Genomic DNA, 22,367 nt, shown 5'->3' on the forward strand with positions numbered 1-22,367 from the left:
GAAGCCCCGCATTGCAGCCCGGGACCCCTCCTTTGTGACGGGTGTGCCCCTGCCAGGACCCGTGCGATCCCGCCCCCGCGCGCGCGCCGGAGCCGTAAAAGGGGCCGCGTGACGCCATCGCGGCGCGACTCCATCTTTGTCAGTGAACAAAATGGCGCCGTACTGCGTGCTGGCGGCTCGGCTTAGGGTGAGCGGTGGCGCCGGCCGGGAGGGGCACCGGGCGGGGTGGGCGGCGGGCGCCGCGGCAGAGACAAGGGTACTGCACGCCAGGCAGCCGAGAGTGCGGCCGCCCGCAGCCTCCGGGCTGGGCTGGACCGCCCCCGTCTCCGCGTGTAGGTCAGCGTGTCCCCTGCGCGGCCCCGCGCCCCGTTTCTATGGCGATGGCGGGGAGGCTGCGGTGGCGGTGGCGCGGCCGCTGCCCGGGCCCTGGGGCAGGGCGTCTCCCGCCGGTGGGCCCGTCCGTCCGTCAAGGTGAGCGCAAGGTGACTGGAGTGGCGGGGACGCGGCCTTGGCGCCGCCGCCGCCTCCTCGCTCGCACAGACCCCGCGGCGCTGGGCCGGGACCGCGGTCAGAGCCCCGGGCCCAGCGGGGCGGAGAACCCGTGGGCGCGGGGCTTAGCGGTGAAATAAAAAGCCTTTTCCCGAGGCATGCATTTTTCTTTCCTCATCTTCAATTGCTTCCCCTTATCAGTGTGGGGCAGCACAAGGTGACTTCTTGTTCGAGCGAGCTATGTTTTGGCTACTTGGCTTTAAAAATCCTATTTTTAATATGAACGGAGGCTTCCGGGTGACAAAGGCACCAGGGTCTCTATATCAACGGGACCTAGGAAGGCTGGAAAAGCAGATGGGACAGGCACACAAACTGCTCTTATTTTCCAGGGTGGTAATAATGTGTCTCATAGGTCTTCTCTGTCATGACCTCTAGAACTCACATTTGCCTGTAATATGAACTTGCCACAGAGATTCCCTTCCTTGAGAGATTGCTGTGTTTAATATGTAGTCAATAATGAAGTTTTCATAATTTTTTAAAACCTGGAATGCAAATATCACGTGCAGTAATTTTTTTTAGGGCTGCTAACAGGGATATGGTTGCCCCCCTTAGTGTAGAGCATGTGATAAGGGCAGGCAGTGTAACTTCTCAGTTTGCCACTTGTGACCTTGGCCAATGTCTTCCCTTTTCTTAGGGAGCCAAAGTAAGAGCTTGTTTGGCTCTTAGTATTCTGAAAGTACTTTGTGAATCTTAATTCTGTTTTTTATTACTTCCTTACTTTAGAGGTAGGTATTTTAGGAAAGTATAGCTTTTTTTTTTTTTTATTTAAGAAAAAGTCACAGAATAGCACCATTTCAAATATAACTTGGTATATTTGTTCTTAATTGCTAAGTAGCTTCTAGTTTGTACTTTGAACAGAAATGACTACTCATAAAATGAAGGCAAGTCTTTTATTAGGGTAATTAATTGGTTCTCATTTTGTGGTGTGACACTGCATGAGAACGAGCAGTCATTTGCTAAAAATAATGTGGTATAATGTAAAACAAAGGCTGTGCTGGCACAGTCAGGATGAGGAATTTAGTATTCTGGGAGGTTGTCTTCTATTACCAGGCTCAGGATGCATGTTTTCTTCCCCCTCCCCCTGGTGAAGGACTAAATCTGTGATGGTAATCAGATATGCTTTTAGGTGATCTCTTTAGGAGGCAATATTTTTTTGCCCCTGTGTAGCTGTCTAGAGGTTAATGAATATGAGCATCATCTTGCCAATCACTGTGATAGTGCCAGCATTGACCATGGCACATGTTATTAACATTGGTTCTACCCACCTCCTGTCCTGGAACTGTTTTGGAACTGGAGCTGCACAGAAAGCTTCCCTCTGAGGGAAATAAATCGGAATTAACCCGATTTGGTCTGAATGTCCTATTTAAAGCATAGTTCTAATAGCCTGAAAGGGTCAAGATCTTTCTCCTGCCTATCTGAGGTGATGCTTTTAGTAGCATTCCATTTTTTGAGCCACGTTGGCTGAGGATTGACTTAAAGAGAGGAGTGTAAAACTCTAAGTTGCCTGAAATATCAGCAGTTTATTGAAGGCATCGTAGGTAAGTACTGAAATTATATATGAGTAGCTTTGCATATGCTGGCAGAAATCAGTGTTGGCCTGGGCTAAACTGGTCTTCAGAACCATAATTTTGGTTGCTCTTTGGAGGTGGGTCTAGAAAATTAGACTGCATTTACAATTTGATTATACCACTCTGCTTTTCTTTTTAGGCTGAATCGTGGTGAATGTTGGAAGCTTGGCCAGAGTTCGTAGATCAGGGAGGATGAGAAAAAATGGTATTTTGGGTTTCAGCTGGGATTTCTAGGACCAATTTCCCAGATAGGAGTGTACGTAATGTGGTTGCTACTCTTTTGAACATAAGCTTTTGCTTACTGGACTTGTCTGTCTTATCAGCTGCAAAAGTGCAAGTTAGTTTCTGAATTCAGACTCCTTTTGCATCTGGACCATTCACTGTATTGAGCTAAATGTGAGATAGCTAGGTTAAAATCTGTAAAGAGAAATGTTGGCTTCCTGACAGAGACTTCAAAAATAATGACCCATTTCATAGGCTGGCTTTCTTGTGTCTTTTAAGGAAGCTTTTCACCTGGTAAAATACCAGTAGACTTAGGAGCCCTGTAATGATTATTGCCATTTCTTTTACTGAAATCTGAACACAGACATTCATGCTGGGATGATGGATTCAATGCCAGGTAAGAGGAGATCACTTGGCAGCTGTTTGGTCAGTCTGGAAATTCCTGGATAAAATGGAAAATGTATAGATTACTGGCTGCCTGCTTCCCTTGGCTGTTGGTTGCAAGGTGCTTCTCACTAAGTAAAAAAGCACCACGGAAGCCCCTCAATGCATTACTACATTGCCTCTCGCTCTGGGAAGAGGGAGGGAGAATGAAGCTGGGAACTGTCAGGCTTGTGACTTTTCCCTTATCTTGCAGTTCTGCCAAGATTTAAGTTCTGCCAAGTTCTATTTCTGAGGATGCAATGGATAAAAAACCAGGCAGAGAGAATAGACAAGTGTGATGAGTGATACACTGTGGATTCTTTCTGAGGAGAGATCAGACTTTTGAACCAGCCAGTGTATGCTGTTACTTGGTCGTGGTGGGGGAGCCTCAGGCTTGCTGGATGTCAACATGAGAACAACCATATTGAATCAAATTAACTCCCAACAGGGTAGAGATATGGGATTAGATTTACATCCCAGTAAAATGAAGATAACACTTTTTTAATAGGTGCCTTTTAAAAGTCTTATGTAGACAAAAGTGATTCTCTAGTCTCCTGAAACTGATTGACCTAGGTGATGATTTTCCCCTGGTCTTACTGGCCATTACAGAAACACACCTTTGGTTTTCCAGACTTCTCTTGCCAATTTCCTTGTCCAGACAGATCCTTCACCTTAAACATGCTTTCCTGAACTTCTTATTGTGAAATATGCTAACAAATGTTATCGAAAGGACAATAAAACAAGAGACTTGGCTAAAAATTGGTGATATCTCATTGATTGTGATTATTTTGGGCAATGTTCTCAATGCTGGTAACAAGAAAATTGGAAAAAATATTGACAAGGAAACATTAAAATGCTTGAACAGATCTAAAGAATTGTCTGGTATTTTTGATAACACAAAACCAGTGGTAGGTATGATGATTGTGTTCTGCACAAAGAATATTTGCTGATTTACAATCATGCACACAAAAGGGGTGTTTAGTGCAATACCACTGTGTTTATTAACCTGCACTTATCAAAACCTTGTAACGCTGGAGTAGAGGATGAACAGAAAAAACGGGATTTAGATTAGTGTTTAATTCTGGAGGAGGAAGAACTCTGAACTCTTGTCTGCAGTCTGTTTCCAGACTTCTAATGCTGATGACTGAGACTTTCAAAGGATGTAAGAAATGCATGTGCCAAATCCTTGGAAGTTTTCATGGAGGCTGCCCTCTGACTCAGTTTTCAAAGCTGCGTGAGAGCTTTTAGCCCTGGGCACTGACCTGTCTGTTTCAGGTCAGGTACCTCACCAGAGCCTGCCCTTCTCCTGTGTTCCAGGAAACTGTCTCACTGTGGAGGCTGCCAAGTGAAATTTGGGCTTTTTTTCATGACATTTTCTGTTTACATGTTCAGGTCACAGTATAGTTCACCTGTTGTGCAGTTAACTCACCTGTAGGGTAAGTGCAGGGCTTTTCTCAGTGGAAAGGTGAGGGTGCCGCTGTGAGAGTGAGGTAAACAGCACCTTGATCTGTGCAGCCGAGTTGGTGAAGCTGATGCGTTTTTTTTTCTACATCTTGCCTCTCTCCTGCTCTGTGTTACATTGTAGGCCAGGCTTGTACATCCAAGTCTCTCTAGCTAGGGTTGAAACATAGTTCACCTTGTGTGGAAATACAGTAAACTTTATAACAGTATGCAGGGACCCTGCCTAGGAAACTTAGTATGTGATGGTGGAACAGAGGGGGGTCTACTCAGACCCATGCAGTGTCACCTGCCAGTCCTTGAATGTCAGGTCAATGCCAGTGAGCAAATACAAACCTAGGGTTAGCTTGCTTTGGAAATGACGTCAGTTCTTCTCCACCGTGGCTCTGATATGTCAGGAGTGTAGCAAACTGGTGTTTAAGAATTGTTTCAGCATTACCTGAAAGCAGATTTCTCTCTTGAAAGCATAAGGCATCTGGTGCCTTAAACAGAAATGTAAAATAATGTAGTAAATGCTACCTTTTCTGGGTAACCTGGTGTCTCACTGTTTAACATAATACACGGTATTGTATGATCAAATGTTCATCAGGTGTCTTTAAAACCTTTGCAATTTTTCTGTTCCTCAGCCTGCAAAATCCCAGTAACAAAAACCGAAAAACACTTGGTTTATTGATATGTTACAGGAATTCTGTAAGGTTCCAGTGCTAATACTCTCCTTTTTTTCAGCATGCCTTGAATAGTGGGATACGACGCTACCATGTTTCTCCTGCCCTGTGCCAGCGGGCCAAGGTGGCCATGAGCCACTTTGAACCTAATGAATACATAAATTATGAAAAGCTGGAGAAGAACATCAACATTGTCCGTAAGAGGTAAGAGTGGAGAAGGGAAGAAGGGAGGGGTCAATGTGTTGAATTTAGCTCTGCAGTGACAGGAGAGGAGAAAAAAAATAGTCATGGGGCCCTGGCATAGGTAATGTTTACTAGGGAGAGCAGCTTTGAGCAATAGCAGTTGTCAATGTATTGAAGCATGAGTTGTAATGTCTCCACGTAGTAGTGGGGCACTGCGCAAGGGTTGAAGGTTATGATGAAGCATTGCAACATGCAGAGAACCAGGCCAATGCAGAGGAGGTTCTAGAAAGGACTTTGTCCTCTTTGTTTAATGCCCTCGTTGAGGAGTCTTCACATTGGCCCTTGCCCCTTTCTAGGGCAGCAGCGTGTGGGCAGTGGTCATTATAGGATAGTGCTTCTGTGCACTGTGAATATTCTCAACAGTTAATGTTCTCCTATGTTCTGCTGTTAAGCATGGAAAAGAGGGCTAGGAATTTGTAGCATATGTAAACATAGTGACCTTAATCTGCTGATAGAGGCTTGTGTGCCTGTTAAGTTCATTCCTGCTCCACTTACCTTGGCAGTGGTTTGTATGACATGTCCTTTGGGTTTTGCATCCTTTGTTAAATGTGGTAGTTCTCATTTCAGGTTGTTGTCTCGACTTAGCTACTGCCCAGAAGATCGTACTACTGACATAAATAGATTCCTCAACTGATACAGCTGCAGGATGAAAGGTCTGAGGTCACAAAATTCCACTTAGTTGTACTTGCTTGCTGTGGGATCTGGTATTTGTGAATTGAGTCTGACCTCTGGATCACCTCCACATTTGCAGTCCTGAAGTATAACTCAAGAAATTAGCAGAGTCAATGCTTCTTTTACAGTATAGGAAGATTAGAAAAGAAAGCATAAAATGACACAAATTGATATACTTTTGAACTTTCTGAACTGAACCATTTAGCCATGTACCAGTTGATATTTTAGTGCTGTAAGAAAAGCATACAGGTTTCTGTATGTTAAAAGGTCTTAACAGTATGAGCAATATAAGGAAGTGTTCTGTTACATGCTTAAAAGGGCAAATGTTGAAGTACACAAGATACAGATACTAAAATTATTCTCCCCAGGCTTGACCGCCCCCTGACCTTGTCAGAGAAGATTGTATATGGACACCTGGATGACCCAGCAAAACAGGAGATTGAGCGGGGCAAGACCTATCTGCGCTTACGGCCAGACCGTGTGGCCATGCAGGATGCCACAGCTCAGATGGCAATGCTACAGTTCATCAGCAGTGGGCTGCCAAAAGTGGCTGTGCCTTCCACAATCCACTGTGATCACCTCATTGAAGCCCAGTCAGGTGGTGAAAAGGATCTTCGAAGAGCTAAGGTCACTATTGCAGAAACTTAACTTCTGTCTGCTTGAAAACCTCCTTACAGTTGAAGGAAGAGCTTATTTTAATTTTTTTCCCCGGAGGACAGCCATAAGTCAGATATGGTAACAGATTGTCTGTGGTGGTCAGCTCTGTAGATAGGTGAGATGCACCAAATAAACAGAGTAAGTGGATCTTTGGGAATTTCTCAGCTGAGATTCATCCATTACATGATTTAAAAGACCATGAATGTAGGAAAAGCTAGTCTTAAGCTGTTAATGATGGAAGCCCAGATCATGTATGTGTTTTGGAGAGAGAAGATGTTTCAGCTAAAGGAAGAGAAACGATCTATTTCAAAGGGGAAAAAAAAGGAAGACAGATTACTCTGTGTTGCAGTATGGCAGTGTGAAAAACTTACTGAACATGTCTGCATTTCACTGGTGTATCCTGTGAGGGGGAGGCAAGTAGTTACTTTCCCAAAGCATTTGCTAGTGATTCTCTGAAGAGCAATGACTGAAGCATGTGCGGCTTTCAGGGCTCGTGTGTGTAAAAGCGCTGAGGATGTTGGTTTTTATTTGTGAATTTCAAAGTCTTGTTTGTTCAAATGGTGATTCACTCCCTTTTTTACATTTCTCGCTCACTGTTTTACTGCTTATTCGTCCCCAAAGGGGCTTCTGTAATATATAGACACGTTCATCTCTGTCCTACATACCATGATGCATCTGCCAAGGAAATCTTGTCAGAGCCAGGAGGAATTGCACCTTGAATATTGATACCAGAATTTACAAACAGTGAACAGGGGTCAGCTGCATTTTAAGATTTTAGTCCATATCTATTCTCAAAAACTCATGGTGTTGAAGTAACTGCTTCTGACTTTCTCCTTCAGGCCACAGTAAGGCAACTTATACCACTCTGGAGTGAATTTGGGGAATTCTTGCTCTGCTTCTCTTAGTCCTAAGTTGTGCTATTAAGAATTTGAGACTTACTAAATCAGACAGTTTCTTTTCTCCCATTCACCTCCTGTCTTCCCCTTTCCCCTATTCCTGCATTTGTTCTCCATAGTGCAATTATATTCACTGCAGCCCTGAGCTGTGTCCCTCCTTTGCCATCCACTCTGAGCAGAGCAAGTAAAGGTCCTGCTGCCTTCTGACTGGGTTCTGCTGCTGCCAGTTGGCACACAATGAATGCTGGCAGGCCAGAGGGTGGTTTGGATTTGCTCCTGGCACATCAGCGTGCTTTACTGGGGGAAGGATGCACAAACAGTGAAGTGACCCGACTCCCAGTGGAAAATGAGGCTTAAAGAACTGCTGCTGCCTCATGGGAAACTTCAGCAAGTGTGTGCTGAGACAATTCTTCCATTATCTTGTTTCCCCTTTCCCTTTATTCTGAAGCTTAGCTGCATGAGAACAGTCCTTAAGAAACTCCTCCTAGTGCTTATCTTATCTCCTCTGCCACTCCTCTGCCAAGAAATATCAGGACATAATAGTGTCATGCTTCCTTGGCAACCATGGTTTTTCTCACAAGCAATTTTCACGGTGTGACCTCCACCAATAATGGTGATAGTGCAGCAAGAAAGGCAGCATTGTGTAAGTCTTAAACAGGGGACTTGGTAGAATGAGAAATGACGCTCACCAACTCCCCTGGTAGCAAGCAACTTCCAGTTGCATTTCTTAATCTGTAAAAATAAAGCCAGAATACTTAGATAAGAGGTTTGAAATGTCTCCAAAGCATCTATAAAGGAAAAGGAACACCTAGTAGAGAAGGAAGTAGGGACTAGAATAAGTGAGGGAGACAAGTTAAAAGAAACCCCTAAGATAGAAAAAATGAGCAGAGCATTTTTAAATGCCTTTTGGCAGGGTATTCTTTATTGGCTGTTGCTGTTTGGACTTAGAAACTAAAAAAGATGCTTTTAGTAGAGCTACAGGTGGGATGGAATTAAATGACCTGTTACAACTGTGTGTCAAACTGTCTTAGTTCCTTTTGCTTTTAAAAGTGTTGTGCACCTCTCTCCAGCTGCAGCAAAACTCTGGAGCAAACTACAGACAGGCATGTGAGGGAAGGGAGTGTGTTTCAATGAGCTTTTGATGTATGGAAGAACAAAATGTCTTACTAATGCTCTGTGTTTCCCTGTGTGAATAGGACATAAACCAGGAGGTGTACAACTTTCTAGCAACGGCTGGTGCCAAGTACGGAGTAGGATTCTGGAAACCTGGGTCAGGAATCATTCACCAGGTAAAGTGTGTGTGTGTTTGCAATCTTTGAACACGCAGTGGCTCTTTTTATGGTGAAGAGAGAACTTAAGTGCAAACCCTTAAAGAATTTCACCAGCTGAGGGAAACAACTTGCTTTTCTCAAGGCAGGCAAGGTTTCTTACTTGCTCTCTCTGTTAGCTTGACAACAGTGGGGTTTTTTTTAAAGGTTATTTTGGTCAAACTGTAACCTGATGTGTGATTAGGTAGTGCCAACAGCATGCCATGTGAATCACAGAAGCTTGAAATACCTTAACTGCTTGTGGGCTGGCTCCTCTTGGTACAATTGGAACAGTAAGGTGATGCCATCAAGCTGGTTCCATGGGGTTAATGTGAATTGCTTTCGGTGCTAAGGAGAGCAGCCCCGGTAACATACTTTTTTTTTAGGGTTATTATGTATGCATTTGCCTCCATAAAACCCAGGAGAGTATCTGAGGACACCTAACTTTTAAGTACTCAAGAATGGCAACACATAACCAGTTGCTATGTGAATTTGAATAAAATGCAAAACAGTTTCCAAGTCTGAGATTCTCTTGTTATTGCACTTGGATCTAAAATGAGTATGACTGTCCTAAGATAACTTACCACTTAACGAGGCTTTTTTTTTTTTTAAACAAACACCTCTGTCAGGATTTCCCTAACTTGCTTGTGGTTGATTTACTTTGTGGGTCCAGTAGTCATTTTTCATTGTTCCTCTGAGTCTCAGGCAGTAAAAGTTGAAGAGCAGAATGAAGCAAAAGTGGAGAGGAGAATGGATGACTGGTAAGCATCCTGTCAGCAGGCAACTTGTGACAAGAGTCAAGAACTCTCTCCTATGTTTTCTTAGCTACAAAATGAGTTACTAAGGTTACCTTAGCTTAATGCGATGCAACAGGTGAACTCTTCAAAAGGTTATGGGAACATCTCAGGTAATTTGTGCTGTGGAACCACTCGTGACATTTGTCACATGACAGCATAGCTCTGTGCAGTGGCTACCAGCTTTCTTGTGGCTGACTTTGGATGGAGAAAATTGGTCATGTTGCATAGCTTCAGAGTCCAACTCTGGCAAAGCGAGGCCTTGAAAGTGACCTTTCTCCCACAAATGTATTATTGTGAGCTACAAACCAGTGAAGCTGAAAGTTGTAAAAGCAAAGCCATGGTCTTTTTAATTAAGGATCACCTTAGTTCTGTTCAAGCTCTTCTGTGATGCATGTGCTGTGAGTTCTGTGGTACTCAGAGAAGCTGTCCTTAGTGTTGGTGTGGCACATATGCAATGAGAAGTTCATCAGCTTGAGTTCTCCACTATGTTGCTACCACAGAAAACATTTTTTTTTTTCATTAAAAAACCATTTTGTGGGTTTGTTGGTAGTTGAAAAGTCTTGCATGGAATCACTAACAGCAATAAGGGAAGGGCAGCCTCTTGGTGAGGGATTCTTCTGTGTGATTGGGTTTTGCCTGGCATCATGAACTGGAGGAGCCTATTGGTATTCTACTGCTATGGGAGCATAAAGGTGATGGAAGGTCTTTATATATCCAGCCTAGCATCGGATAAGTGAGCTGACTTGCTCAGCAGTTTATTAAGGGTGTGGAGACTATGGAATAGACTCTTGAGCCTTAACAAAGGCTAACTAAGGTGGCACCTTAGCAAAAGCCTAAACTGGAGGGAAGTATTCTTCTAGTGAAAAAAATAAGAGATTGTTTTCTAATTTTTTTTATTATCCTGGGACAAGCAAGAATCCTGAGGCTGAGACTTGGTACCTTGTGGTGTCCTTACATTCTCCACAAGGAGTTTGAAACAGAAGAGAATTTCCAATCCAAACCAAATTCAATTACTTTCTTTTACTGAAATCTACGAATACAAACTGATCTAAACTCTTGTTCTTGTCTTCTTTCCGGTTGTCTTCCCCCTCCTTTCCCAACAAACAAGCAAGCAAACCATCCATTTTTATTTTCAGATCATTCTGGAGAACTACTCCTACCCTGGAGTTATGCTGATTGGCACAGATTCACACACCCCAAACGGAGGTGGCTTGGGAGGAATCTGCATTGGTGTGGGTGGAGCTGATGCTGTGGATGTCATGGCAGGAATCCCTTGGGAACTCAAATGCCCGAAGGTAGGAGCACAAAGAATACCAATCTTCCATGTGAAGGGTGAGATGTGTAAGGAACATTGATTTTCAACCACTGTATATATAAGGCACAATATACCATTGCATTCTGAAAGGAATATACCCCACAGGAGAACTATATACCATTACCTTTCTGAAAGGAAGTGACCTCAGTATTTTTTTCCCCCCCCCCATTAATGTTGCTCAGGTTATTGGTGTAAAACTGACTGGCAAGCTCTCAGGTTGGACTTCTCCTAAAGATGTGATCCTGAAAGTGGCTGGCATCCTCACTGTCAAGGGTGGAACAGGCGCCATCATTGAATACCACGGGCCGGGTGTGGATTCAATCTCTTGCACAGGTAAGACAACACAAATCTCTTACCTGAGAAGAGTGGTGTTGGAGCTGAGTGTTGAGTTTTGGAGGCTGAGAAGGGAATCAGGCAAGAAGGACTAAATGTTCTCCCTTAGCCTGGCCCGGTGATTCATACGCTGCTAACTGGGAGAGTTGGGTGAGCATGGTGTAACACAACAGCACTCCCTCTCAGTGAAAAAGTGGCTTCTCCCCATTAAATCTTCTTGTGACTTTAAGAACATGGGATAGTTAATTGTCAAGAATCCTGTAAGGTGGTACATCAGGATAAGAGTAAGGGTGGAGGTATTCCAGTATATACTTAAGAAGATGGAGATGCCAGAGATAAAGGATGACATTTTCATTTCAGCCTAAAATATGCTGTGAATAGAAAAAAGAAACAGGTTAAAGGGAGTATATGTGTGACAGCTGCTAAACAAAAAGCTTTTTAGAAAAGGGAGGTGGGCAGAGGATAGACCAGAAAGAAGCAGTTTATAACATGCAGTCATATACTAGCTAATTGTGGGTCTTGGGTGCTGAATCTGAACCAAAATCTGAGCAAAAATTGTAGTTCTCTGTAATGTGCTAGCTAAGATCAAATTATAAGAAATATCTCTTCCTTTGGCTTGAAGCACAGCCTTCAAGCTGGACTTCTCTTAATTTGCCTGACTTGGCTACAACTTGGAATATTTGGTTTTACAAACTGAGAGCAATTAGGGATTTTTCTTCTGTGAAATCAGAGGACTTTGACCTGTGGTATCTGTTCCTAGCTTGTTAGTTGTAAGGCAGCAGCTTCTACGATTTCATTGCTGTGTCCTTGAAAGGCATGGGTGATCCCAGTGCAGTGAGCAAACATTTGGGGTTATTTTACTGTGTTCTGTCACTGGAAGCATTTTATTCAACCCATTACATTTCTCACAAATGTCTGGCTCCTCCAGTAAAGATAAATTAGATGGTAGGGAGGGACAGGGCACCCATTGCAGGTAGCAGAGACACTGCTCACTGCTGTAAATGTATTTAGTGCTCAGTGCAGATGGGGGTTCCCTGTCATCCCTTCCAGTATCTGCAAGAATCAGTATGACTTTCGGCTCCTTCCTTGCAGAAAAGTCTGGTTGCAGGCACTGTATCAATCAGAATTATTAGAGGCTGAGCCAGCCATTACATTGCCAGTATGTTCTCTCAGCTGTGGATTTATGTGGGAAATGCCGTGATCCCTCTTGGCTTTGCTGTCTTTTCCATGTACTGACTTCTGGACAATTGGATGGCCTTGGACTTTCTTACTGACCCCATGGTTGCTTCTCCCACTTCTCTAGGAATGGCAACAATCTGTAACATGGGGGCTGAAATTGGAGCTACCACATCGATCTTCCCGTACAATGCACGCATGAAGAAATACTTGGGCAAGACTGGGCGAGCTGGTAAGAGGGGTTGGGGGTCGAAGTGGGTAGAAGTATGGGTTCAAGTGAAGGTATGTTCTGGGAGCAGTATCTTCCTATAGTGGTGTCTGATGTGACTTCTGACCTCATGTGGTCCTGTAGGTCATCTGCTACAAGTAGAGAGCCTGTAGATAAAGTGGCTGGGGAAGTAAATGGTGGACCCCCCCATGTTTAGCTTTTCCAGACTTTTTCTTTTCTCTCATTTGCTGCACTTTTCAGATCCCCCTTCTTTGTTATTCCAGATATAGCTGCACTTGCAGAAGAATTCAAGCAACACTTGGTACCAGATTCTGGTTGTCATTATGACCAGGTGATAGAAATCAACCTCAGTGAGGTAAGGCCTTCTTTCTTCTTGCCATCTTGGATGTTGTGACATGACTCTGCTTTGTGAGAATGAGGACCAAGCTGGGAGTTGGATGCAATACCCCTGGCACTGTACTAGAACATGTAAAATACACTCAGGTCTGCTTCACTGACAGCTTGTGCTCCAGTGTTCGTGTAGGAGAATCCTATTTAAACAGCTTCCAGATAGAGCTATGAAAGGAATTGATTTGCTGCTGTGTTTTGGGGTTATTCTTTGCTACTCTAATTTCTGACTTTGTCACTGTTTCTTAAAGCTGAAACCACATATCAATGGACCTTTCACACCAGACCTGGCGCACCCTGTGTCAGATATTGGTGCTGTGGCAGAAAAGGAGGGCTGGCCTGTTGATATCAGAGTTGGTGGGTAGCATTTGCTCTTTCCTCTGCCTTCATACTTGTGGCATAAATGTTGCTGTCTTGGGATCCAGTCTTTTCATTGCTGCTGTATGTCCTTTGACTTCGGTGCAGTGTCATGTCTTCATGGCCATATTTGCTGGAAAGACTAGTGACTGCCTAGACCAGGTGTTTAGGATGAGATCAGGGATAGTAGGAGAGATTTTAATCTCGAGAAGCAGACCAGGTTTTTTTCCATTTTCAAAACTTTTGAATGTTTGGGTTGACAGGAATGATATCTGTTGAAGAGCACTTCAGTTAAAAGTCTGTGCCATGGATTTGTCTGTTGCAGAGATCTGTCAGGAGCGTGATTGTCAGCCCTCCCAGCTGTTGGCTGTTGAGCTCTCAGGACATAGTAAAGTTAGTACTTTCTGTCCTAAAGAGCAGGCTTGGAAATTCACCTGGAATACTCACTTTTGGGATGGTAACCTGTGGGTTGGCTTCTCAACTTTTGCTCACTGGGGGAATGAAAAGAATGGAAATACATTGTAAAGCCACACCCCGGGTGGGAAATGTATTATTCAACAGTGTTACAAATGGGATACAGTTACAGCAGCTGTAACTGAAAGAGAATTTATATTTTGCTGGTTAGCACCTGTCAGGATTGTACAGTATGTCCTCCTGTGGTATTCATACTGTAACAAAGCATGCTTTGCTTTTCATCATTTCCTCCATTTCTTACCATCTTGGTTTGAAATCTTTTCTGTCTGTGGAACAATACCTCTCTCTGGTAATTTGCATAACCAAAGTGCAAGTAAGTGACACTCAGATCTTGTAAAACAATAACAGGAATAGTGACAAGGTAGTGTGTTTGACCGTGCAACCTCCAAAGCTGGACAAGGGATTGCTTGTGACCACAGTATATTGCTGGATGGCTTGGCAGTGTTAGTACCTGAAACCCTTTGATACCTTGTCAGCAGAAAAGGTGGTTGTCCCTTGTTTTTTCTGCAGAGAGACAGGTCAGGGAGAAGCTTCCTAATACCAGGGCTACAGTAACCACCTCCCTTTTCTGTCAAACACCACAGGCTTGATCGGCAGCTGCACCAACTCCAGCTATGAGGACATGGGACGCTCTGCAGCTGTGGCAAAACAGGCACTAGCGCATGGATTGAAGTGCAAATCAAAGTTCACAATCACGCCAGGTTCAGAGCAGATCCGTGCCACCATTGAAAGAGATGGTTATGTGAGTATGCCTGCTCTTTATGCTTCCAAACAGTAAGGGTTAAATTCTTCAAGACAGTACTCAAGGGTCCTGAGGTGATAATGGAAACATCTCAAACTTTGTCTTCACTTATTGCTGGAGGCACAATTACTGATGTAGTGACTAGCCTTGTGCTACTGTGCTTGTGGGTACTGCCATCACCTTGACAGTGTTTTGATTTTTACTACCTGAGCGTAACAGGATTAGAACTGAACAGAGCTAAGACGGTTATCAGGAACTGAGGCCCTGAGGAGATAACAGTATGCACAGCAAGGGATGCCTCATGCTCCTGGGATTCTGTAGGTGGCCATGGCTGACAAAGGCCTGCAATCCAGTTTTCTCATTTAAGAACAGTTTAGGAAGTGAGCAAGCTCTTTTGTTGGAGGGTGATTCCCAATTTGGACAAAACTTATGGCAAAACTCATATTTGATTTGAAAGAAATGTTTTTGTAGAGGAACCATTACCTACTTTCTTCCCTTTTCTGGCAGAAAATGATGTTTTAATTATTTTTCTATTTAGTAAATGTTAGATGCTGTCACAGCATGGGGACCAAGTCTTCACATGTGGATATGCCCAGCCAATACTTAATGCCTCCTCCAACCAAGTCCACAGTCACGCCTTTCTTTAACAGCTCCCCCCTTAACTGAGAGTCATTTGCTGAGTGGACTGAGCAGGCACACACACATTTGCCTGCGCTGTGGCCAGTTCTGTCCTTACATGGACAGGAAGTCTGTAGGATATTAATCAGACCAGACACTGCCCTTCAGTTAAATATCTGCAAGTAGCTGGATTGCTCAAGTTGAAGCAGGTAGAGAATGGGAACATCGTGGCAAGTCATCCTATGCTCTTCCCTACTGTTAACTTAGACCCTTACTGAGGTCAAACCCCATATATTTATAAAAGTGACTCAAAACAAACGAGGAGAATTTTTTCACACTTGGTGCTTTTTGTTAGTGTCAGCTTCCCCTGAAAGAGCAACCCCAGAAACTTATTCCAGATTTTCTACCAGTAACAAAGTTGTTCTCTGCCCCCAGGCGAAAATCCTGCGAGAAGTTGGAGGGCTGGTTCTTGCCAACGCTTGTGGGCCGTGCATTGGCCAGTGGGACAGGTAAAGTGAAAGACAGACTTCACTCTAGCTTTGTGTCTTTTAGCTCTTAAAGTGCTCTGTGAAGCCAAATGTGACTGTAAATACAACACACTGGGAATGAAATGTTTAAAAACCCATTGTCCATAGCTGTCTGATATGCACTGGAGGAGGAGAAAAGAAAGACTGCAGATTTATATTGAGCCTTTAAGTGAATGAAGCTGCACAATGGACACACGTTCTGGAGGCATTTTATAGTAGGCAAAAAATGGGAAGAGAGATTCGTTGTCTGTGAGAGGGTGGACTAGAGGTTGTATGGTCCTTTTAAAATAGGAAAAATAAATTGGTCCAACTTCAATCATTGCAGTAGCCGGAAGAAAAATTCCCAATAGAAGGGATGGGAGAGACATTCTCATGTGGCTTTGTCACTGTTGATGGTGGACTATCCAAAGGCAGTGTACTTAGTTAGTTGTTTGGACAGTTCAACAGTGCTATGAAAACTACTCCAAGAATCAGTGACTTGGGTTTGCACTGTACTTTGTTTTGAATCTTTGCTTAAGGAAGAAAACATGTCCAGGCACCAGTTCATGTTCCTAAAAGGTAGTGCTGCCAAAAGCAGGCTGGAGGATTTTAGCAGTGAGACATCTAGAAGCAGTATCCCATTTAGATCTGATGAGCATGTTTGCTTCTTTCACAGGAAGGACATCAAGAAAGGAGAGAAAAACACAATAGTTACGTCCTACAACCGGAATTTCACGGGTCGCAATGATGCCAATCCAGAGACTCATGCATTTGTGACCTCTCCAGAGGTAAGAAACAGCCAGATGAGGGGCCATGGAATAGGTAGGGTGCCTTGGGAGTCAATTCTTGTGCCAACAGGAGAGGCCCAGTGTGGCTTGATTAGTAGCTTGGCTGCTGGCTTTGAGACTATTAGACTTAGGACTTTCAAATGAAGAGATGGGGGTAGAATACACCTTTAAATTTGTCACTTTTTCTTTCAGATCGTCACAGCCCTGTCCATTGCTGGCACTCTAAAATTTAACCCTGAGACAGATTACCTGACAGGAGCAGATGGGAAGAAGTTTAAACTAGAGGCACCTGATGCAGATGAGCTGCCCAAGCTGGTAACTGCTCGGTCTGGAGGCGGAGGGAGGAAAGGCCTGACAGTAGCAGCGTTTTTATATGTACTGAGAGAACTTTCATGCACTGACCTCTTCCTTGATGTGCAGTATTACAGCTAGAATGGGGGCAGTTGCCTGTATTGACTTGTTCTCTTGTGTGCTGTTGGGGATGGCTGAGGCTGATGATTTTCCTTTTTTCTTTGGAAGGAGTTTGACCCAGGCCAGGACACCTATCAGTACCCTCCCAAGGATGGCAGTGGGCAGCACGTGGATGTGAGCCCCACCAGCCAGCGCCTCCAGCTTCTTGAGCCCTTTGATAAGTGGGATGGCAAGGATCTAGAAGACATGCTGATCCTCATCAAGGTCAGGAACCAAGTGGGGGGATGCCAGCTGTGACAGGTCTGCTTGAACAGAAAGAAGCTGCTAAAAGCTTTGGATGTGCCTTTGAGCTGTCTCTGATTCCCTCCCCTACAATCACATTGTTATGGAAAGTGAACCAAGGGTCTTCCTTCTTTCCAGTTGTTTACTTTTGATACTTCTTTCTGTTATAACTAATACTCCTCTCCTTTGGGCTGGTGGTTAGCTAATACCATGAAAAATGAAGCTTGTTATAGCATGTAATACGATCCTGTCCATACCATGCAGTCTGCAGAATTTGTCCCAGTTATAACCTGCAGCAGAAAGGTGGATGGGTTCTTTAATTAGCATCTTTAATAACTGACTGTTCTAAGATGTATTTTGTCTGAAATGGGGTCATTGGGAACTTCTCGTCCATCACTATGCATGTTGTCTTCCCACTTTATAGAAATTACTTCATAATAAAATATTGCAATTTGGTCTTTTAATGGAGATGGGTTTCTCCTCTCTGCCTGAGGTGAGTTAGGAGGATGAAAACTTCAGTTAATACAGTGATGGGTTCTGAAATGCAGTCCCTTAGGAACTGACCTTTGGGAACACTGATTTGGCAGAGTTGCAGGTACTCCCAAGGGCCATACTGAGCTGTGCTTAAGTTTTGGACAAGGCAACTCCTTTGCAAGCACTTTGAGACCTACCAATTGGAAGGCCATTATCTCTGGTTGGAAATTCTGTTCTTACAAGCTGAGAAGGCTTATGTGCAGTTTAGAAACTTAGAGGATAACACTTGGCATCTTGCTGAAGTCCCCCAACAGGGAGGCTGAGCTGTAGGAGGAAGAGCTTAGTTGCTTTTTGTACCTGAAAAACCTGCTGCTGAGTGAAGTGAGGACATGGCAGGAGATGTCATGGCTAAGCTAATTTTTGTAATTTATCCTTCGGAACAAGGCCGTTCTTCCTACCCAACACAGGCAGAATGACCACTGTTTTCTGCCTCAGGAGTGCCTTGATTCTTTAACAGATGTGCTTGTCTTGGGTTTGTGCCTTTAAAAAGAGAGGTGATGATCACAGAGTGGGTAAGATTGGACGGGACCACAGTGGGTCATCTGTCCAACCTCCCTGCTCATGCAGGGCCATCCTAGAACATATTGCACAGGATTGTGTCCAGACAGTTCTTGAATATCTCCAGTGAGAGAGACTCCAGAACCTCTCTGGGCAATCTGTTCCAGTGCATGGTCACCTGCGCAGTAAAGAAGTTCTTCCTCATGTTCAGGTGGAACTTCCTGTGCCCCAGTTTCTGCCCACTGCCTCTTGTCCTATTGCTTGGCACCAGTGAGAAGAGCCAAGCCCCATCCTCTGGACACCCTCCCTTCAGATACTTATGGACATTGATGTGGTCCCCCTCAGTTGTCTCTTCTCGAGGCTGAACAGGAGATGCTCTAGTCCCTTAATCATCTCTGTTGCCCTCCATTGGACCCACTCCAGGAGTTCCATGTCACTTGTACTGAGGAGCCCAGAACTGGACACAGCACTCCAGATGTGGCCTCACTAGGCTGAGTGGAGGAGCAGGATCACCTCCCTTGACCTGCTGGCAGTGCTCTTCCTAGTGCACCCCAGGATACTGCTGCCACAGGGGCACACTGCAGGCTCAGGGATAACTTTTTGTCCACAGGATCCTCAGGCTCTTCTTTGCAGAGCTGCTTTCCAGCAGGTTGGCCCCCAGCCTATGCTGGTGCATGGGATTATTCTTGCCCCAGGTGCAGGACCCTGCATTTGCCTTTATTGAACTTCAGACAGTTCTTCTCTGCTCACTTCTCTGACCTGTTGAGGTCCTTCTGAAGGGCTGCACAGCCCTCTGGAGTATCGACCACTCCCCCCAATTAATGCTTCACAATTAAAAGTGTTGAGGAAGGGTCAAGTACGCTGCTCCATCCTAAGATGTTCTTCTCTTGTACTACCCTTTAGGTAAAAGGGAAATGCACCACTGATCATATTTCTGCAGCTGGACCGTGGCTTAAATTCCGTGGCCACCTGGACAACATCTCCAACAACCTGCTCATTGGTGCCATCAACATTGAAAATGGCAAAGCCAACTCTGTGAGGAATGCATTAACCCAGGAGTTTGGCCCAGTCCCAGACACAGCCCGTTACTACAAGGTGAGACGTTCTCCTGACACATCTATTTTAAGAGGACATTTACACTTTGGGCAGTGTGTGCCAAGAATGAGGATCTCTCCCTCCTGCTCTCAAGTAACAGCAGCTGTGAATTCCCTTAGCACTGAGGCTTATTCTTGGTACTTACTCTGATGATTGCAGTTCCTGTAGGAGATTCAGTCCCTACCTGATAGGGGGAAGAGGGAGGAGGATCCCATGACTCTGAGGTGGCCAGAAATCATAAACAAAAGAGGAAGAACTCCTTTAGGCTCTGCACACCTCACAAGGCCTGGGTGTTATTAGGCTGTAACTAAATCTTGCCTCCTGGAATCTTTCATCTGTGACTAGTCTAATGTTTAAACAAGTTATAATCTTATCCCCTTTATTCTTTAACACTTGGCTTTGAATCTCAAGAAATGTCCTTTTGCCCTCTGGACAACTTGGCAGTTGTCTCAGATTGGCTCTTCCCGTAGAGAGAAGTTAAAATTTTCCATATCCCTTCCAGAAGTAGAGCAGAGATCTTGGCTGGTGCGAATGTTGGTCTGGCACAGCACCATGGAAGGAGAGGTGGCAGGAAAAGGAAAGAAAGGATTTGCTCTGGATCCCAAGGGCCTAACTACTGTGAAGCACTTAATTCTTTTATTTCTCTCCTTTCTTAGAATTGAAGGGAGCCTTCTGGGAGAAGGTGTCATAGCACAGCAATGTCAGTGTAATGCTCCAATTAGATGTGTGGGTGGATATTTATTGTTAATTCCTCATTTGTGTGGCAGCAAAAATGTAAATCTGTGCCTTTTGTCACAGAAAATGGGTGTCAAATGGGCAGTTATTGGGGATGAAAACTACGGTGAAGGATCAAGCCGGGAGCATGCAGCATTGGAGCCACGTCACTTGGGAGGCAGGGTCATCATCACCAAGAGCTTTGCCAGGATCCACGGTGAGTCACACTTCCCCTGTGGTGTGTGTAAACAGGATGTGTTTGGTTTGAGTGGAAGCAGTTTACCTTGTCCTAGGGCTCAACACCTACAGGCATGAACCTTACCTGCTGACAGATGGCAGGGTCCCTCCTGTCAGGAGTCCTGTTACATATCTAGTTAGATATGCCACAAACAGAGGATATGCTGATCTTGCTACAAAGATAATTTTGCTGGAATGCTACTCCGAGAAGCACTGGGCAGCCAGAAGGTAATCCTGCTTCCCTGCAGTGGGGTGTGACAAGAGTGGTTGGCGGTTTGTTCTCTGCAGAAACCAACCTGAAGAAGCAAGGTCTGTTGCCTCTCACTTTCGCTGATCCAGCAGACTACAACAAGATCCATCCTGTGGACAAGCTAAGCATTGTGGGGCTGAAAGACTTTGCACCTGGAAAGGTAACTGTCCAGTGTCTTGTCATGCACTTGTGGGCAGGGATGTGCCACTGATGGGAACAGTGGTGAGCTGCGTGCTTGTGAGGCGGCACTGGTGGGCAGTGCAACCTCCCAGCCAGGCAAGACACAGTGGCCTGGGGGGCTACAGGGCAGGTCAGAATCAGACGGTGGTGTTCTGAATAGTGATGAGATACCCTTGTATGATACTATGAATTTCTGGACTTGTTGGCTTAAGCATGAGTGTTCCCTACAAGGAACTCCACCCTCACTTTTTATGTTAAGACCTACCGTGAGCTACAATTTTCCCTTTTCAGCCCTTTAAAAACATGTAGGAATTTTCCTGTGAGAAACTTCAGATAACTTGCTCCCTTGAAAGAGAAGGGAGGGTTAAATAAAAACTGTCTTCTTCCTTTAGCCTCTGAAATGCATCATCAAACATCCCAATGGGAGCCAAGAAACAATCATGCTGAACCACACCTTCAATGAGTCGCAGATCGAGTGGTTTCAGGCTGGCAGTGCCCTGAACAGAATGAAGGAGCTGCAGCAGAAATCAAGCTAAGTGCGCACAATGCCCCAGTGCACTGGACTCGATTCAGCTTTGGCATTTTCATGAAAGTGCAATTCCATGCCTACTGTTGGAATAAATGTCTGATCAAATGTAACCATAGCTTCCTTTTTGTTATGGTACTTCCTCTTCACTGACACTATGAAAAGGGAGTGCAGCTAGGCTTACTTTCATCTTTTAAGTTCCCCAGCTCCCTTTTTCTATTTTGGCTCAGTTTCAGTTGTCCCACAGTTATTTATATTTGGAAATAACCAGCTAGGGTGGGTTTGTCTGCTCAGTTGGTTGTTTTCTGCCCATTCACTTTACTGATGGCTAAAGACTTAAAATGAAAATAAAGAATGTGACCATCTCTTCTGCCATGTGTTATTGTATTCATCATCCTCATCCCTGTCACTGTTGCTGTGAGGGTGGGAAAGAATTTCTTGTAAATTATGGCTATATGGAGGGAAAAAACAAAACAAAACAACAAACCACAACAAACAGTAACTCCACATGGTAAAAAAAAAAGAGCCCTCACAGCTGTCTTGCACTGTTTAGCCTACTGCAGGCTCCACTCGTGGCCATCACCACCTTCCCCACTACATTCCTGTGCATTGCAAATCAGTACCACTACTGCAGCAATGACAAACTTGCAAGAGCACCTGATGTATCTGCCCTCCCAGCACTGGGCACTAAATTAGTTTCCTCAAGCACAGCTTGTAACAGGAGACAGATGTTGAGGAGTCTCTTCAGGAGAACTGCACACAAAGCCACGTAGCTCCCATCTCACTGCACTCCTGGGAGCTCTGACCCTGTGAAATGGGAGCTGAGCTAAACAGCTTCTTGGAGGTACTGGAGCTGTTTTCTTCCCCTGCTCTGGCACTACGCCAGAACAGCCTGTGTGGAAGCTCCTCACTTGTTTCACCCAAATTTCCACCTACACAAACAGCTGGGGGTTTTCTGCAGTTTGTTTCCACTACAGCTAGATGGTTGCACGTCAGCACTGCTGCTCTGTAGGTGGTATTCAATAAGCTTACTGTCTGTGCAGATGGACCTCAGTTACTATGTGAACCTAAAGAATTCTACGCTCCCTTTTAATTAGGGCAATGCACCAGGAATAACAGTTTAGAATTAAGGGGTTCTAACGAAGCTGCAGGGAGGGCGCTGGTGACTCAGGCTTTGTTTTTGCAGTTGGAGGTTAAGCATACCCACTATCCCAGTGAATTACAGCCCCTTCCTGCCAAACGTGGCTGGCTTTGTAAT

At 44.6% G+C, this 22,367-nt stretch overlaps 1 protein-coding gene across 1 annotated transcript; it reads left to right on the forward strand.

Annotated features, from left to right (window-relative positions):
* The first annotated feature begins 46 nt into the window (after positions 1 to 46).
* Positions 47 to 21,479, forward strand: ACO2 (aconitase 2). The gene is made up of 18 exons (XM_064656694.1): positions 47 to 187; positions 4,947 to 5,089; positions 6,169 to 6,427; positions 8,550 to 8,642; positions 10,594 to 10,752; positions 10,955 to 11,105; positions 12,409 to 12,513; positions 12,774 to 12,865; positions 13,149 to 13,254; positions 14,313 to 14,470; positions 15,524 to 15,597; positions 16,271 to 16,382; positions 16,575 to 16,697; positions 16,902 to 17,057; positions 19,011 to 19,202; positions 20,001 to 20,133; positions 20,442 to 20,563; positions 20,976 to 21,479. Exons 1-18 carry the CDS (start codon positions 152 to 154, stop codon positions 21,117 to 21,119), a joined length of 2,358 nt encoding a protein of 785 aa, XP_064512764.1. The 5' UTR covers positions 47 to 151; the 3' UTR covers positions 21,120 to 21,479.
* Positions 21,480 to 22,367: the final 888 nt, after the last annotated feature.

Source organism: Pseudopipra pipra, chromosome 5, assembly GCF_036250125.1.
Source record: "Pseudopipra pipra isolate bDixPip1 chromosome 5, bDixPip1.hap1, whole genome shotgun sequence".
NCBI classification, from domain to species: domain Eukaryota; kingdom Metazoa; phylum Chordata; class Aves; order Passeriformes; family Pipridae; genus Pseudopipra; species Pseudopipra pipra.